General features: G+C 37.5%; 1 protein-coding gene across 1 annotated transcript; it reads left to right on the plus strand.

Annotated features, from left to right (window-relative positions):
- The first annotated feature begins 454 nt into the window (after positions 1–454).
- Positions 455–17,977, plus strand: LOC4330906 (protein OPAQUE1). The gene is made up of 38 exons (XM_015771247.3): positions 455–775; positions 2,394–2,543; positions 2,880–3,025; positions 3,116–3,272; positions 3,415–3,473; positions 3,855–4,011; positions 4,621–4,770; positions 4,900–5,036; positions 5,697–5,843; positions 5,917–6,018; positions 6,394–6,451; positions 6,560–6,661; positions 7,625–7,662; positions 7,751–7,877; positions 7,948–8,121; positions 8,734–8,865; positions 9,558–9,667; positions 10,374–10,434; positions 11,058–11,235; positions 11,348–11,553; positions 11,828–11,947; positions 12,533–12,631; positions 12,922–13,143; positions 13,428–13,567; positions 13,696–13,807; positions 13,974–14,024; positions 14,104–14,193; positions 14,350–14,520; positions 14,617–14,769; positions 15,580–15,756; positions 15,851–15,988; positions 16,083–16,153; positions 16,557–16,656; positions 16,876–16,932; positions 17,021–17,077; positions 17,171–17,251; positions 17,334–17,416; positions 17,551–17,977. Exons 1-38 carry the CDS (start codon positions 656–658, stop codon positions 17,684–17,686), a joined length of 4,569 nt encoding a protein of 1,522 aa, XP_015626733.1. The 5' UTR covers positions 455–655; the 3' UTR covers positions 17,687–17,977.
- The last annotated feature ends 849 nt before the right edge of the window (positions 17,978–18,826 follow it).

The following is an 18,826-nucleotide window of genomic DNA, read 5'->3' on the forward strand; positions in this document are numbered from 1 at the left end:
TATAGAGGGATGGTGGGCGCACAAATTAAAAAAAATATTTATGTTGCAGTAAGTATAATATGTCTATTGTATCAGTTGACTATAATGCTTACTACAGATGATGTGTCCATCTATTGTAGCCGATAGCTGGCTATGTTATTGTTATTGATCTCGCTCTTACCGATCAACCGATGGGTCCACGTGATTTCTCCCCCACACCCAGAAAAAGACGCCTCTGCCCTCCTGGCCCCACGCGCCCCACGCCACCTTGATACTCGCGGGCCCACCACTGCCACGCGGGCGGAAATGACGCCTTCACCCCTCGACCGTTCAAATTCCGTTGCCACGTCGGCGTGAGGATTTTGATTTTTGCAATCACCACCCCGCGCGGCGCAAACATTTCGCCCCTCGCGGCCACGTTTTACTTTCCTTTTTTTTTTGGCCATTAGAAAAAGTGCACGTGAGAAGAAGCGCCAAGCCACAGCCAAAATTTCGGCCATGAGTCGACAACTCCAAGCAGCGGCCGCCGCCTCGCTCTAACCGGAGTCCCCCACTCTCTCGGTCTGCCACCGCCGCGCGGGCCACCGGCGGCGCGCCAACCCGCCGCGCGCGCGCGTCTCTCGTGCTCGGCTCCGCCGCCGGGGGGGAACCCGGCGGGGGCTAGGGTTTCGGCGAGATGAGCTACCGGAAGGGGTTGAAGGTGTGGGTGGAGGAGAAAGGGGAGGGGTGGGTGGAGGCGGAGGTGGTGGAGGTGAAGGACCGGGCCGTCTTCGTGCTCACAAGCCAGCGGAAGAAGGTGCGGCAATCCCCCTCATTCCGTGCGGTTTAAGTTTGTGTTGTACTGTTTGGGATTTTTCGTGGGGGCGGGGTGTGAGCAGAGACAGGGCGTTCCATATGAGTTTGCTTCGAGTATTATTCGAGACGATTGGGACAGAGGCTTGTTTTGTTATTAGTTTGATCATGGGTTGACATCAGTGAACTGAGGCAGTTCAAAATTCTACTAATACAGTATATATTTTTTGAGTTGCTCTGGTGTAAACTTTGCGCGTCAGAGTACAGGGAGAAACAACTGATTCGAAATGGTGGAAGTTGTTGTTACAGATGTTTAATTTGAATCTATCGCTAATTTACACAACAAATTCGACCTGGTTCTGGTGGGGCACCAGTTCGCTAAAGGGGAGTATTTGAAGTGTAAATGGTAGCATTCCTGGGGTACTTTAATTTGGATTAAAATTTTGAAATCCTTTGCCAGTTGGTTTTAGATTTTGTCAGCTTGTTTGTAATTTTGCAGAACCAGTTTGAAGCTTCAGTCAGAGTACTTCTATATAGTTGTATGAACCTGTAACTTCACTTGTGCTCTGCAATTTACCTGGATTGTATGAGCCGTGAAACATAAATGCATTGACATCAATAACTGAGGACGATTATCAACATTTTTTTTGTTTACTTGGAAATCGCTGTGCTATTAGTTAAAATTTAACTAGTTTTAGATGTATCTGTATTATGCTATCCTTTTTGGTTTGCAATGCACTGCTTTACCAGGATTAGTCTCCCTTCGGCTGTTGATTTTGTAGTTGTCCTGGCATTCTTTATAATTTTGTATGGCAGGTGGAAATTTGTTTTATCAATGAATTCTGATCCACTCTGTTTACACCCAATGGTCTATTTGGGTTCTGCACTTGATTTCTGGATTTCACGCCGTCCTCGGTGAAAACATTGAAGTAATTTCATGTTGCAACCAAATTATCTATACTTAATAAAAGAGAGTAGTGTTGGTGGTTCTGCCACCACCCCTACCACCAACTCCCAACTTTTCTTTACAAAAATGGACGTGTGGTGCTAGAGGGCCCAGATGTCAACCACTCCCACCAAGTCCTTTACCTTGTGTGAGAAAGAAAAAAGTACAGTGTGGGACCAAAAGGTCCACATGCGAGTAACAAATATATACAGCAATCAAGAGATGATAATAATAGGTTAATGATAATTTTTTAATTAATTAATACAACAGTAAAACACATGTCAATATTCTGCTTGCTCTTTGTACTTTGTTAGGCTGTAGGCCGTAATCTATAGGAGGAGAGGACATTGGGATTTGGGTGAGTCTGTATGTACTTTGTGGGCTGGAACTCTTGAATTTTCCAAGCATGTCATTTTTTTTCTTTTTGTTCTTTATAAGACGATAGATCCTGTTTCAACCAATTAAAAACAATTCTTTTCAACAAGGACTTTATTTTGCTATTTTCAATATCCGTTGCAACACACGGGCATTTGTCTAGTGTTGATATAACCAGTATTTATTTCTGTACAGAAAAAAATGAATTTATAGTTTTTTTAAACATAATTATTAACAATTTATTTGTTTTTACTATTAAAATTTAATGTAGTTAGTTTATTCTTCCTCTTCTGGTTTTCAGATTACAGTTTTGGCAGAGAAGTTGCTGCCTAGGGACACAGATGAAGATCTAGGTGGGGGGCATGTCGATGACATGACCAAACTAACTTATCTTAATGAACCAGGTGTTCTATACAATTTGAAGAGAAGATATGCATTGAATGAGATATATGTAAGTTGTTCACTGGCTCTGTTGTTTTTATTTGTCGAGTGACTTGTCTACAATGAAAACATATTTTGTTCTGTGAATCATCGACTCGTTGTCGGAATTTCTTTGTAAAGATACACTTCACTTGCAATTCTCTATTTATCATAATTTGTGACCATCAACATACTATATGTGCCAGTGTTACTTTCTCATAAGACAAGTTCACTTTGGCTGTCCCTATGATTAGACTTATTAATGATGATTTTCTTTCAACATGTGTTGTCTTAGTAAATACATCTTCTTTTGTTTTGCTGCTAGCTTCTCTTTGTGACAGCCTTTTCATTTTTCTTCTTGAGATAGACATACACTGGAAGCATCTTGATTGCTGTTAATCCATTCACGAGGCTTCCTCACCTGTACAATGAGTACATGATGGAGCAATACAAGGGTGTCCGGCTAGGGGAGTTGAGTCCACATGTTTTTGCAGTGGCTGATGCATCATACAGGTTTGGATTACATTTTGATTCAGTTTAAGTGCCCTTAGCCTCTGTTTGCATGTACAATCTGTTTTCATGACATTTATTGAGTTAATGTAGGGCTATGGTGAATGATTCCCGGAGCCAGTCAATCCTGGTTAGTGGTGAAAGTGGTGCTGGCAAGACTGAGACAACGAAGCTTATCATGCAGTATCTTACGTACGTTGGTGGTAGAGCTGCCATTGACGATCGAACTGTTGAACAGCAGGTTCTTGAAGTAAGTTTTACCTCCTGTTTTCTTCCACTATAATAAATGGATACTAAGAGTTGTGCATATTTTAGTCGTCGAAAATATTTCTGGTTGGTACTTTTCAAGGCATTTTCTCATAACTCATAAGTCTTTTGTTTCTTCTTACTAGTCTAACCCTCTTCTGGAGGCATTTGGCAATGCAAAAACAGTTAGAAATGACAACTCAAGGTGAGTATCACTCATAAGGTGACTTGGGAAATGTTGTTACAATTATATGCAATAGTTAGGGATATATTCCTCAACAGTACACATGGTTCTCCCTCTGGCCCAAAATATGGCAACTTCTAGCGTTCAAAACTTGTCCCAGAATATATTAACTTCTACACCTACTCTCTCATCTCAACCAATCACAACCATTTCTCATTGAGTTTTTCCACCTATTTCCTCAATTAATCACAACCATCCCCCATTTAATTCCACCTCCTTTGGGACGGAGGGAGTATAAACGATATTTCCCAGAATATACTATGGCTTTACCAATTCATAGGACTCAACCTTTCTCAATGTTTTCTTTGCATAGTCTTAATTTACAACACTTTTTGGTTGCAGCCGGTTTGGCAAATTTGTTGAGATACAATTTGATGCAAATGGTAGAATATCTGGAGCTGCTATTAGGACCTATCTTTTGGAAAGGTCCCGTGTTGTGCAGATTAATGATCCTGAAAGAAATTTTCATTGCTTTTATCAGTTATGTGCGTCTGGAAAGGTACCTCTACCAACCATTGCTATTCCATATTTGGCTCACTATTATGTGCATAATTGTGTGAGTTCCATTACTGCACGGTTTGATTATGGGCTATCTGTGAAGTCAGCATTGAATGTTGAAGAATATGCTTAGAGTTAAATTATACTGATACCCTGTTGGCCCGTTCCAATGTAGACCTCATTCATTTCGCCCATTTGAGCAGTTATTGGTTCAGCTGGGATGTGATTACGATGACACCCATTTCTGTTATATAACTTATAAGAATTTGGGCCTGCAATTTATTACTGAAATTAGTTTTATTGTCAAAATATTTTGCATATCAGAGAAGAAATTGTGAAAGATGTATTCATTGCTGCAAGACAATAATATATCCATTTGAACTTAGTTTTAAAGACAAGCACTAATTGTTTTTAATTGCTGTTAATGAGATTATCGTAATCCACCTCATTATCAAAGCCTTAGTTAAGCATGGAGAACATAGTATTCTAGAGGTTGTATAATCTGTTTCAATTCAGTCTATTCTATCTAATTGTACAGTTGATTCCATGCAGTTCTGAGTTTTTTTTTTTTGGTTTTGGTTTTGAATTTTGCATATGTTTGTTCATGTAGGATGCAGAACTGTACAAGCTTGGTCACCCAAGGAGTTTCCATTACTTGAATAAAAGTAAGACATATGAATTGGAAGGAACAAATAATGAAGACGAGTACTGGAAGACGAAAAGGGCAATGGATATTGTCGGAATTAGCAGAAATGATCAGGTTTCTACAGAATGTGAACATACTTAGATGTTACATGGAAAAAGAATACCTAAAGAAAACCAGTGCATATTATGCATACTTTTCCTTTTCTTATCCCAGAAATGAATGTGTATATTGTACTTTGTTCAGGATGCTATATTTCGGATACTGGCAGCCATTCTTCATCTTGGCAACATTGAGTTTTCTCCTGGAAAGGAAATTGATTCTTCAAAAATTAAGGATCCAACATCAAATTTTCACCTTCGAATGGCAGCCAAACTATTCATGTATGAATTTTATTTACATATATGATTGTGACCCCTTTTTCCGCTCATCGTCCTCATTTATCCATAACAATGACTCAAAAATTGTATCAAGTTCCAAACTCTTGATTCTTGAAGCGTTTAGTTTTTAATGCTCCAGGGCATTGAGGTTATGGACGTAGATGATTTGACCTTTGATTTCTTACAGACGTGTCACAAGAAAAGAATACACTTTCCACCCTATGTTAATGACTTACTGTAAATGTGGATTACAACCTATGGTTGATAATAATAAAAAATGACATGTTTACGCTCCTATACATGCTATATGCATATGTGGATATTATAATTGAATCTTTTTAGATATTTTATTTGAGTTTGTCTTGATGAATTTTGATTGCCTGATTAGCAAAGTTTACAATTTTGAACTGTCCGCATTTACTGTTTTGACATGCATTTCTGGAAACGGGTCATGGAATAACCACCAAATTAAGTGAGCATGTTGATAATGTACTTTAAGGATAATGCATGCATGGATAATATCTTGTTATGCCTAAAATGTCCTTGGTCACTATGAATCATATATTTTCCATGTAGCAGAAATTATTTAATGCTCTGGGAACGGAAGTAGCTTTCCACAGCTTTATTTGTTCCTTATCGCTTCATTTTTTCTATTTGAATTAGGTGTGATCCAGATCTGTTGATCTCAACTCTATGTACCCGCTCCATTAACACTCTCGAAGGAGCAATTATAAAAGCATTGGACTGTTCTGCAGCAGCAGCTAATCGTGATGCTCTAGCAAAGACTGTATATGCAAGACTATTTGACTGGTATTTTCACATGCCTTCTTTTTTCAAGGATACTGTGCATTTTTGTAAGTTAACATTCTTTAATTGTTTCCAGGCTTGTCGAGAATATTAACAAATCTATTGGTCAAGATGTTGATTCCAAAGTACAAATTGGTGTCTTGGATATTTATGGTTTTGAGAGCTTTAAAAACAACAGGTAATTAAGTATTCTGTCATTTAGTTTAACTCACTCACTGCAATTTTATAGCATTCCATAATTTAGTTTAACTCACTCACTGCAATTTTATTATATTTGATTTGTGAATATACTATTATCAAATAAAAGGTGTCATGTTTTATGTCAGCATTTCTGTTCACAATGCACCAATTTACAGTAATTTTGTGCCTTTTTTTCTTGCTTGGTTAGGCTGGCCTTTTAAATGTCCACAAGCCGACAAGCTATTTAGTATGTTGAAATTACTGTTTGTGCTGCCAACTAGGCAAAATTGTGGGAAAAGTATGGGATGTTTAACTGCTGCATTTTCGTCTGTTTCCCTTTTCCTGATGAATCATCCTTTATTTATTGCTGCAGTTTTGAGCAGTTCTGCATCAACTTCGCCAATGAAAAGCTTCAGCAACATTTCAATGAGGTATAGTGCATCATTTGCTCTTTAATGGAAACACAATATTAATTTGTACTTAAATATTTATGTAACTTTTGTTTCTTATCATTAAATACTGCAAATCTGTTTCTTCAGCATGTATTCAAGATGGAGCAGGAGGAGTACAAAAGCGAAAAAATCGATTGGAGCTACATTGAATTTATTGATAATCAAGATGTTTTGGATTTGATCGAAAAGGTTGTCTTGGCGAACTTATTTACCAAGTTCAATATGGACAAATCACTTTATGCTTAGTAATTTGTTTTAATATTGTAATAGCTACCTTCTTTTTTTTTTCTCTGTATCAACTTGTTTCTTCGTATGCCATTTTATATTGGTCAGATTGCCAACTTGCATTTGCATATAATGACACCTTTACAATTTAGTTACTTATGTCTTAGAGCTGGTATTATGTTTCCCTTTGTGCTAGTGTTGGTGGAATTAGTTACTGATGACATTAGCTGTAGTTGTTGAGTGTTTGACACGTTCGTCCATTACTAGCACCAACCTGACCACAGTACTAGCATGCCACATCCCGCTAAAGCGTTATCACATATTGTCATCTTTTATAGTATTATACCGGGTTCTAAGCACACAACAATGATGTTAAAGCTTTTGCGATGTATTAGAAGAAACTTCAGCTAGGCTTGACAGATCTTATTTATTCATGCCATTACTCCTAACAGTTCAAACTTCCATAATTGAATAACTAGAAACACATAGACTTGAATGACCAGAACAAACATTCAAGATGGCTTGGATTGTAGAATGCATTAATGCATACAACTGTTGCACTTGCAAAATGTCCGCAAGCCCAAAGAGCCAAAACAGCACGTTGGTGATTTCAATATAATTATGCGATGATACTATTTTGTAAAAATCTTGACAAAATATGCTTATCGTGGCAAACATAATTTGCTTCTGCAAGCTTTAATATCTACTGCATCGAAAGTGTCCGGTGCGGTAACTATAAAATTTATGGTTATTAGTGTTCAGATTATATCTATGTTATGTTTGGGACTGGTGCATGCTTGTGTGAGACAGTTTGCTGTGCAGTAATTTTTGATTGGTGTCGCTTTTGAAATGCTATTTTGCTGTTGGACCAGCACTTATAACATATTTTTGGCAGCCCAATGCTAATTCAATTGTATGTACTTGCAGAAACCGATTGGAATTATTGCACTGCTGGATGAAGCTTGGTAAATCGCAATTTTTATTTTTGCTGGAAAACAGCTGTTTTTATTAACAAATAGATAACCATTCTAATATATGTTTTTTATTTTCCAGTATGTTCCCAAAATCTACTCATGAGACCTTCGCAACAAAGATGTTCAGAAATTTCTCTTCTCATCATAGGCTTGAGAAGACAAAATTCTCAGAGACAGATTTTGTTATCTCCCATTATGCTGGGAAGGTATGTTAAGTAATTTTAATTATTTTTTCCTGTATCAGGTATCAACAATAACAAAGTCGACCTTTTGCAGGTGACGTATCAAACAGAATCGTTTCTGGAGAAGAATCGAGATTATATTGTTGCAGAGCACTGCAATCTTTTATCTTCATCAAGATGCCCTTTAGTTTCTGGACTTTTTGGTTCATTACCAGAAGAATCTTTGAGATCGTCATACAAGTTCTCATCAGTTGCTTCCAGATTTAAGGTATCAGCAAAAATTTCTTTGCTTCTTGGTCTTTGAAATTTGTCTGCTTACATGGTTTATTTGGTCACATGTGCCATAAGATATTATTTACTCTAGAAAATAATGTGGTTAAATGCATCTACTTCCAAATTATGATCTAGGTAGTGATGAATAGTGTGGCAGATGTAAGGAAAGGAACAAAAAGAAAAATCTCTCTCCACTATCCCACCTTTGCAAGGGATTTTCATGTAAAGGGGATTGAACTTGTTAGAAGCTATTTTTGTTGTATCATAGCAATATTTTGCATGTGTTTTTCCTCCAAATATTGCTGTTTCCTTAAAAATAAAAAAAATTACAGTACATATGCTCATTGTTGATTTATATAGGCTGATCTTCACTTTTGGAAATTATATGTTTCCTTGAATTCCATTTGCAGTTGCAGCACATGCAGAAGTTTGAACCGTAATTGTACTAGCTTTGATTGTTTTATTCATTTCCTTTCATTCCTGTATAATGGTTGTAATTAAGGCACTGACTTGCTATATTTTCATTTCTCATTGATTGCCTTGGATTGTATTGAAACCATAACATATAACCTTCCTAACTGCGGTATTATATTCATTCTCTCTGAAGCAACAACTTCAAGCCCTCATGGAAACCCTCAACTCGACAGAGCCTCACTACGTACGCTGCGTGAAGCCTAACTCTGTTAATCGGCCTCAGATGTTTGAAAATCAGAGTGTCCTGCATCAACTGCGCTGTGGAGTAAGAACATACGCCTTAAACATTAAACACAAAAGCAATAGTATCTGTTTCTTCTCCATAAATCTCTTGAGAAGCACATCTGCCCATACATCACGTCATCACCTCTTGAGCAGCACATCTGCCTTAAACATTAAACCTCAGTTTGCTGTTGGCAGTATGGCACTATGAATGTCGAAATGCTAATGTTCATTGTGGGTGCTTCAAGTTATACCTTTGTGCAATAGATGAGTAAAGCTTTTTTTGGTCCTATGCCAACTTTCCCAATTCATTGTGCAACAGATGAGCAATTCCTTTGTTAATTGTTGGCACTAGCGGATGATTTGTTGGCCATATGCCAACTTACCCAATTCATTGTCTTGGTTCATGCTGTACTGTTTGGACAGGAAGCTATCATGTGACTTGAGTAGGCTATAGTCACATGCAATCCACGCTTTTGTGATCATGTATATGGAGCCACATTCATAAAATCACTTAATAAGATGTTTACTCTTTCGTAACTGTATATTGGTATTATACATCGTGGTATGCTTTTGCTTTATTGAACTATCTCTAGCAATACACCAGAAAACTCCTTAAATTGTGTGACTATTTATCTCAAGCTATTCATCACTTTTGAAGTTTTAATTCCATTTGTTGCTTCATGCATGAACTGGTCAATGTTCCTTGAAGATTGTAACTTGGTCATTTGTCAGGGTGTTTTAGAGGCTGTTCGCATCAGTCTTGCTGGCTATCCTACCAGAAGAACTTACGCTGAATTTGTTGACCGGTTTGGCGTTCTAGTTCCCGAGTTGATGCTTGGAAGGTATGCAATTTATACTTCATTAAGTTAATTTTGAGTTTGTGCTTCACATTGTAAGTTGCAATGGCAACTTTCTTCTTTTCTTTTTACGGTTTTGGCGATCTTAATTACAGCTGCAAATCATTCCATTTGTTGTTGGTGCAGTCTATAGCTGATTCATGTTCCATCTGTTTTGGCCTAAACAGTTAGTAGGTTTGTTAGATCTGATATAAATGTTCTCCAACAAACAACACTTTTTTGCTCAACATCGTGGAGCTGATATCTCTTGTTTGTACAGCAACTTGTATGTGTGTTACCGATAATGATATTTTAGCCATTCATGGTGCTACTTTGATCCAGCATTCCCCTCATCAATTAGAGTAGGCCAAACCAACCAATGGATTTTTATGGCATTTTATGTAATCCCGTTATTAGTTAATGGGTTCAGCGCTAGCCTAGCAGTTTGAATTAACATACACAATTCTGGAGCAACTCAAACACACAATATCTTTTCAAATGGTTGCCAACTTTTTGCCTATTCGATGCTAAATTCCTACATTTACTACCCTCTTTCCTATCCTGGAATGGCAATCTGACTATAAGCTTTAAATTGTTAGGTTTTGCGTGAAAGTTTGGAGGGAATTTATCAAGGGCCATTGGGAAAAAGGAGCTGCTTATTTGTTTGTTTTTGATTGCATTACCTTATGTGATGTTATGTTTAACTGTGCAGTTATGATGAGAGGGCATTGACAAAGGGAATTCTTGAAAAGATGAAGCTTGAAAATTTTCAAGTAATCTACTCAACAGATTTTATATTACTGTCATTCCCTAATATTTCTTGTTTATATAAAGAGTAAATTTCACAAAACTACATGTTTTATGGTTCAAGTTGTAGAAAACCACACACATTTTGATACTTAGCACTTAAGTACATATATTTTGGTAGTTTAGTTTCACAAAACCACACTATCGATGAATGGATTCACCCGTGAGATGACGTGGTTATTCCATCTAGGATGAGGACGTGGCATCCTATTAATTTCGTGCGATGGCTGGTAATAGGATGTCATGTCCTCGTCCTAGGTGAAACAGCCACGTCATCTCGCGGGTGAATCTATTCATCGAAGTGTGGTTTTGTGAAACTACACAACCAAAATGTATGTACTTAAGTTCCAAGTGTCAAAGTGTGTGTGGTTTTCTGCAACTTGGACCACAAAACGTGTAGTTTTGTGAAATTTACTCTATAAAGAGTAATGCCTGATTCCAGTAGTGATTTTTGTACACACATTTTTGTTCTGTTTCCAATTGAAGTGATTGATAGTTGCTGTCTTGTACTTTTTTATGTTTATACTGTTCAGTGTAGAAAAACTGACTATAATTTATTGATGGTTTAACACTTTGCTTTACTTAATAGCTTGGTAGCACTAAGGTTTTCCTTAGAGCTGGTCAAATCGCAATATTAGATATGCGTCGTGCTGAAGTTTTGGAGAATGCTGCACGCCACATTCAAGGTCGTTTCAGAACATTCATTACACGCAAAGAGTTTGTTAAAACAAGGGAGGCTTCAATTTCTATACAAGCATATTGCAGAGGTAAAATTTCTGTTGCTTTGTCACCTTATTTCCTCCATGAATTCTGATATATTGCTGCTTTCAGTGCTAAATTGCTGCTACATTCTGGTTGCTAATTTTAATGACTTTGCAGGCTGTTTGGCAAGGAAGATGTATATGGTGAAAAGAGAAACGGCGGCTGCTATAATTGTTCAGAAGTATGTCCGGAGATGGCGGCTTCATCGGACTTACCAGCAAGCTCATTCAGCAGCTCTTCTTATTCAGTCCTGTATTCGAGGATTTATCGCTCGCCGTTATTTCTCAGTTATCAGAGAGCAGAAAGCTGCTTTGGTGATACAGGTGTGTCCCTCCTCTTAAGTTTCAACTTGGTTATCTGGAAACAGTGCTAGGATAGTAAATAAATAATTTTTAAGCTCTCTTTTGAAGTCATAAGCATGTTCCTTAATTTGTTGTTGAGCTGTTGGCTAAGGTAAGTCTAGACTAATTAGAATATTAGCTTCATAGCTTGGCATGGAAGGTTATATTGTATTGTGATGCCATCAATTGTTTATACGAGAAAAAAACTGACTCATATGGTTGAGTTTTCAACACTGATTTCTGTTGGCAATTGCAGTCATTGTGGAGAAAACGGAAGGTTATAATTCTTTTCCAACAATACAGGCAAGCCACTGTGAAAATTCAGTGTGCTTGGAGACAGAAACTTGCAAGAAGAGAACTAAGGAGACTCAAAATGGTAAATTCTTTGTGCTATTCGATATATTATCTTTTGGCGATTTTCAAGCCGTACTGCAAAACTAAAATGGACCATTGCCTGTTTTAGTTTTTTTTGGTTTTTCTACCTCAAACACTACCGTATTACTATTACTTGTTATTCTTTCTTCCTCCACATGCTCATGAGGGATACATGTTTCTGTGTACTTGAAATGATCTGGTCCAATTTTCCTTCCAAGTTACTCTGATCTGCTCCCTTTGTGTCATCTGGCAGGTTTTATTATCCTGTTTACAGACTAGTTTTGTTTCTAGCCTGTTATTTTCATGCATTGTGAATACTCTTAGGCTTAGTTCATTTCTATGTATAGAGGTTAGCTACTACCTCGTTATTTGTGAGCACGCTTCCCAAACTGCTAAACGTTGTGGTTTTTGTAAAAACTTTCTATATGCATTTCTTTTATAAAATCAAATAAACCCAATTTTCAAGTTTTTAAGAGTTAATACTCAATTAACCATCTGCTAATGGCCCGCCTCGTTTTACTTGCAAGTGAAAAGCTGTCCCAAACCGTTCATTCGAACATAGCCTTATACTTGGTTTATGTTATAGGCTGCAAACGAAGCAGGTGCACTGCGTGAGGCGAAGAATAAACTTGAGAAAAAGTTGGATGACCTTACTCTGAGACTAACTCTAGAAAGGCGACTGCGTGTAAGTGTTGTCTATCATTTTTTACCTTTGTGTTCTATTTGTTAATTAGTACTTAATAAGATTTGCTGTTGAGGGGAGACCACACATGTATATATTTTACTAATATGCTTGTTCCTAACAGTATTATGACACTTATATCTGTCATTTGGTATTTAATGCTTCCATACCATTGTCACATCATGAGATTAACCTAAATGTTTCAGAAACTGATTCTGTGAAAAAAAATTTCATGTTTAATAATAATCATAATAATGTATTTCGCCTCATGGGGCATGAACTTTAAAATGTAGGCTGCTGGTGAGGAAGCAAAGTCAGTAGAAATATTAAAGCGCGACAAAATGATAGAATCATTAAGTGCCGAATGTGCTGCAGCCAAGTCAGATGCTCAAAGTGAACATGACAAAAATCGGCTACTCCAGAGGCAATTGGATGATTCGTTGAGAGAGATAACTATGTTGCAGGGTAGCAAGATTATGACAGCAGAAGCAGAAAAGGAGAACTCCAATCTGAAGGTTCAAAGGCTTTCCTTGTCATTTTAATCGCAATGATGCTTGGTTAACTACATTTTCAGTTATTCTCTGCTGTTTTTTTTACACCTTTAATTGCATCTCTCTTATTTAATGATTTTTCCATTGTCTAATTGCTGTACTTCTAATGTGATAAAGTTACCACAATCATTTTTTTATTTAGTTTTACCATTAGTTTTCATTGCTGCTGTAATTTGCTGTTAGCAATATGCTTCTGTGTTTCTCTTAATTGTACTTTGGCTGAAATTATTCTATATTACTCTGTACAGAACTTAGTTGAGTCATTATCAAAGAGGAATTCGTCACTGGAATATGAACTCACCTCAGCTCGTAAAGGTAGTGATGATACGATGAAGAAATTGAAAGATGTTGAGGGAAAATGCAACCATCTCCAGCAAAATTTGGACAAGTATGTTTTCCCTTTCATTTATTAAACCATAGAGTGCTAGAAAAATATGTATAGTATTCTAAGGTTTATTGCTGCTCGTTTGTATTGGGATGCAAAGCATCTAACAGCTACTGGTTTGCTAATTTTAGATTGCAGGAGAAACTTACAAACTTGGAAAATGAAAATCATGTTCTTAGGCAAAAGGCATTAAACATGTCTCCGTTGAACAATATGTCCATGGCTACAAAGGCTTTTCCTCAGGTTCTTTTCTTTGCTCTTTATTAATTGCTTCAGCTATCTGTTTGTTGCTGTTAATATTTGATCTAGCATTTAAGTTCTTTTATTGATACTCATATTTGGGACACTGGGTACTGCTCTAGTTTGCATCTCTTCTTAAATAGTTTACTGACATGCTGCTTGAATGCAGAAATTCGCTACACCGATTGGGCTTCCAAACGGCGAGCAGAAGCACGGATATGTAAGCCTATTCTTTTGATCGACGTACAGAACTGCTATAGATTCGTCTGACATATTGGATCTCAATTTTTGAATTGTAGGAAACACCACCAGCAGCAAAATATCTCGCTTCACTTCCACAGAGTTTAACTGGATCAAGGAGAACCAGGATGCCTGTTGAAAGGCAGGAGGTAAATTCCACATCATATTTTTCATTTGTTAATTTTTGCTTGTTCTAGCTCTGTTGATACCACCTTAGATAAGATGGCAAATAATTTGTTCTGGACGATGTGACATTATTCAACAAAATTTCTTATGCATCTTGGTGATGATTTTGTGTCATGCAGGAAAATCATGAAATCTTATTACGATGCATAAAGGAAAATCTAGGATTCAAGGATGGTAAACCAGTCGCCGCATGCATCATCTACAGTTGCCTTTTACACTGGCGTGCTTTTGAATCTGAGAGGACTGCTATTTTTGATCATGTCATTGAAGCCATAAATAATGTTCTCAAGGTAAACTTACTTCAGACTCATCTATTTTGCTGTTTGTGCTAAATGTTTATTTGCGGATGTCAAATAATCATGGAAGTTCTCCTGTTCTTACTCCAGGGGGAAGAGGCTGACGGTAGATTACCTTATTGGTTGTCCAATACCTCTGCATTGCTATGCCTTCTGCAGAAGAATTTACGGTCAAATGGATTATTTGCTACACCATCCGGCCGGTCTGGTGGACCTCTAGGGATAGGTGACAAGATAGTGCAAGTAAGGAACCCTGAAAATTATGGATCATTTTCTTACCAGTACTATTGAATTATGCTCAGTGTGCTGATATCCATATGAAGTAATATTTTGAAAGCAATGTCCTAGTTTAACTCTACATTATTTTATCATGTCTGTATATTTTTTGGACATGACCTGGCTATTGACCCAGTCAACAACTCAACGTATTGGGTCACTGGTTGAAGCTGTTGGTCACTGATGGGGCCCCTGGTTTCATTTTAGCGGCAAAAACAATAGCATGACGGTGCTTAGTAAGGTCTTAAATAGCTTATTCGGTTCAACTGGAATAAGTAGTAGCTACCTTAGTTGGTTACCAGGCAGATGCAGCACACATTTTTGGAATCTTTAAGCTGGTGGAGCTAGCCAGCAGTTGTATTAGTCTATGCCGTCAGTTACGCCAAAACTACCTGGTTTTAACATAGGTCTTTGGATTTGCCACTTCAAAGTGGCCATCAATCAGATTTGGTCTGGTTGGACTGTCATGGTGAAAGTGCTGGTTCTCCTCCTCCCTCCTTTCTGACAGGCCACTCTGCTGTTCTGGGGCAGATCTGGTAAATCATGTGTACCTGTAGAGGATCTATACGCTTCCCATAATGGGGGAAATGGAAACATCATGGCATCATGCTCTTCAAGTATTCTTAATTTGCACAACTGTATAAGCCCAGTAACATGTTTTGCTGGTATAGAAATTTGTTGTGCAATTTTTATTTTCCTTTTTTTTCGAAAATTCGGGTACGATAAAATTATTGTTTCCCTCTGTTACTGAAATGGCTCCTGTTTTGTTTCTTGCAGACACTCAGATCTCCTTCGAAGCTTATGGGACGCATTGATACTCTTGGACAAGTGGATGCTCGGTATCCAGCCATATTATTCAAACAGCAACTAACTGCATGTGTTGAAAAGATTTTTGGGCAACTCAGGGATAATCTGAAAAAGGAAATATCACCACTTCTTAGTGTCTGCATTCAGGTACTTATCCACTTTAAAATCTGGACGACAAATAGATACATTGGAAACCTAGATATGTCAGTACACCGGCTCCCATCTGAATATTTTCATGCAGGCTCCAAAATCATCACGTGCACAGCCTGGAAAAGCATCCAAACCACCTGGGGTTGGTGCCCAACCACCATCAAACTCCCATTGGGACAATATTGTCAATTTTCTGGACTTGCTTATGTCCACGTTGCATGCAAATTATGTGAGCATTTTCTTAAGCTTTTTTTCTTCATCAGTGGATTTAAAGGCTCTTGGGGTGAATCATTCTTTTTTATTATTATTTTTTTTTGCTGCAGGTGCCATCATTCTTTATACGTAAACTTATCACTCAGCTATTCTCTTTTATAAATATACAGCTTTTTAACAGGTAATTTCCTCAATTTTTAAATTTATCCTTGTTACATTTACATACAAGCAAACAAAACAGTTTGCACATGGTAACCAATCGATGTTATTGAATGGGTAGTTATTCCTTGGATGATATAATTATGTCTTCATTAGTTTTGCAAATAGCGTGATCATTGCACCTTTTATTTATGATATAAGCAAAGGGCCTTTTTGACAGTGAACTGATGGAATTCTGTTGGTTAAAAGTTATAATAGGAGATGGTGGTAGAATTACTTTGGGAAAAATCGGAGATGGTGGTAGAATTACTTTGGGAAAAATCATTACTGTATTATGTTTGAGATAAAGTTATAGGTAAAAATAAAATGATGAAATCATATGGTTTGTAATGATATTAACAGTCCTGTTCCCATTGTTCCATCAGCCTTCTTCTTCGGCGCGAATGCTGTACTTTCTCCAATGGGGAATATGTCAAAGCCGGGCTGTCATTGCTGGAGAAATGGATTTCTGATGCCACGGATGAGGTAGGTGTTTGCATTCTGCTTGTGAAGTTGTTTTGCACTCTGAGAATGGACTATGAGAAGGCCTGATAAAATTGTTAGCTTATCCCACTATATTTGTTCCCAGTTTGCTTATATACCTTGTGTTTTAGGAACTTAGGAGCAAGCAACATTATTATACATTTTATCGGTGCTCTGACTTTTTCACATTGCTTTACTAGTTTATTATCCTTGTACTTTCAGTTTGCAGGAACATCTTGGCATGAGCTAAATTATATCAGACAAGCTGTTGGTTTTTTGGTAATTTCTTGTGCATGCTGCATTTGTTTCCATGTTTCTGTGCTTCTTTTGTATGCCTGCCGAACATCTCACTAATTGCATAACACAGGTCATACATCAAAAAAGGAAGAAGACGCTTGAGGAGATTAGGCAAGATCTTTGCCCGGTAAGACTTGCTGCATGTATGACCTCCGATTTGTGCATATCCATTATTTATGCCATACCTCAACTAGTTATTTTCTGCTCTTGTTCTTTGTAGAACTTGAGTGTACGCCAAATATACAGGATATGCTCAATGTACTGGGACGACAAATACAATACCCAAGGAATATCGAATGAGGTAATCACTTTTGGATTGGAGGCTTTCCATTTTTTGGGGATTCACTATGCTTTTTTGTTCTGAGAATTTCGGGATCTGGCAGGTTGTTTCTGCAATGAGGGAGGAAGTAAACAAATATACTCAGAATCTCGTATCAAATTCCTTTTTATTAGATGATGATTTAAGGTATGCGTGATTTCTTGGTTAAAATTTTAGACAGCAGAATCAGCCTTTTTGTGTATGTAAATCACTACTATCCTTATTGCAGAACATGATTTACTATCTGTTAATTTGCCCTTGTATGTGATGCTTTCTTTCAGTATACCGTTCTCTACAGAGGATTTGTCAATGGCCATCCCTGCTATAGATTATGCAGATGTAGAATTTCCAGAATCGCTTCATCACTATCCATCAGTACAGCTCCTAGTCAAGCATCATGATCCACAGCCTGTCTAATAGTATGGTTGGGGTTGCCTTGAAGATTCGTTTATTTTTGTTCCCAGTTTTTAGTGGGGTTTCATCTTTTGAACTGTTGTATGGTTGTTAGGCTTGTAGTCTTAAGTTTATCCGGGGTGAAAAGGTTGTAACAGAAATGGTAGGATGTCGTTTCAAAGCAACAATTGTTGCTCGGTGAAAATTAAACAATCGTGGACCCTGGTTGTCCACCAGTCCTATCTTCAGATGTACATAGTGTTGTAGAGACAGTTAAGCATTTGCTATGAAAAATATCCATGTTCTGTAGCGTTAGTTTTCTACTCGTGATCTGATGTTTGGTGCAATGTTTGGCAAAAACATAACTACCTTTGGGCTCGTCAAAACAAAAGGAGAATAGGAAAAAAAACGCAATTAGTATACCTCTGCCATTACCCGATTAGTGGTACCTGCATCTTAAAATTTAAGCTTTTCTGGCTATGGAGTAGTCAACACTAACATATTAGGATTATTTGATAACTGTTATAACGGTTATAAAAAGACTTGCAATGGGTTTTAAGGAGCGAGTGCGCTGATGTATCTGTGGCAAAATCTGTCGTAGGTAATGTGAAATGTACGTGAAAGTGTTGGGAAATAACGGGAATTGTTTGTATTCAGAAATATCCAGGGAAGACAATCCCTTAAATTGTGCGTTTTTTTCTGACTAATGTAGAAATGTTCATCGATGGACATGTAGTATTATGCGGGAAAACTGATATGCATACGACTCAATTGTTTAACTCACGTACAACTGAATTTGATCAGCGGTTGTAAACAGTTACAGTGTATATGAACATGCTCTCCTTATATAATTGCATATCTCTAGTTATATATGAGTAGTGGTGAAATCGGGTCGGGTTCGGTCGGATCTCACTCTTCCCATATCCGAACCCACATTTTATAATCGGAATCGGGTTGGATACGGATAGTATCGAATACGGATACAAGCACGGATAATATCGGGCACAAATATGAGACGAATACGTACCAAGACGGATACGACCACTATCGGTTACGAATATCTTTTCGGATATCAAGTCAAAGCAACGATCATCTATACTATATAGATAATAGCTATATATTCAACCAACCCCATATAACCATAATGCGACTATATTATTAGGG

The sequence above is a fragment of the Oryza sativa genome, chromosome 2 (assembly GCF_034140825.1).
Source record: "Oryza sativa Japonica Group chromosome 2, ASM3414082v1".
Taxonomy (NCBI): domain Eukaryota; kingdom Viridiplantae; phylum Streptophyta; class Magnoliopsida; order Poales; family Poaceae; genus Oryza; species Oryza sativa.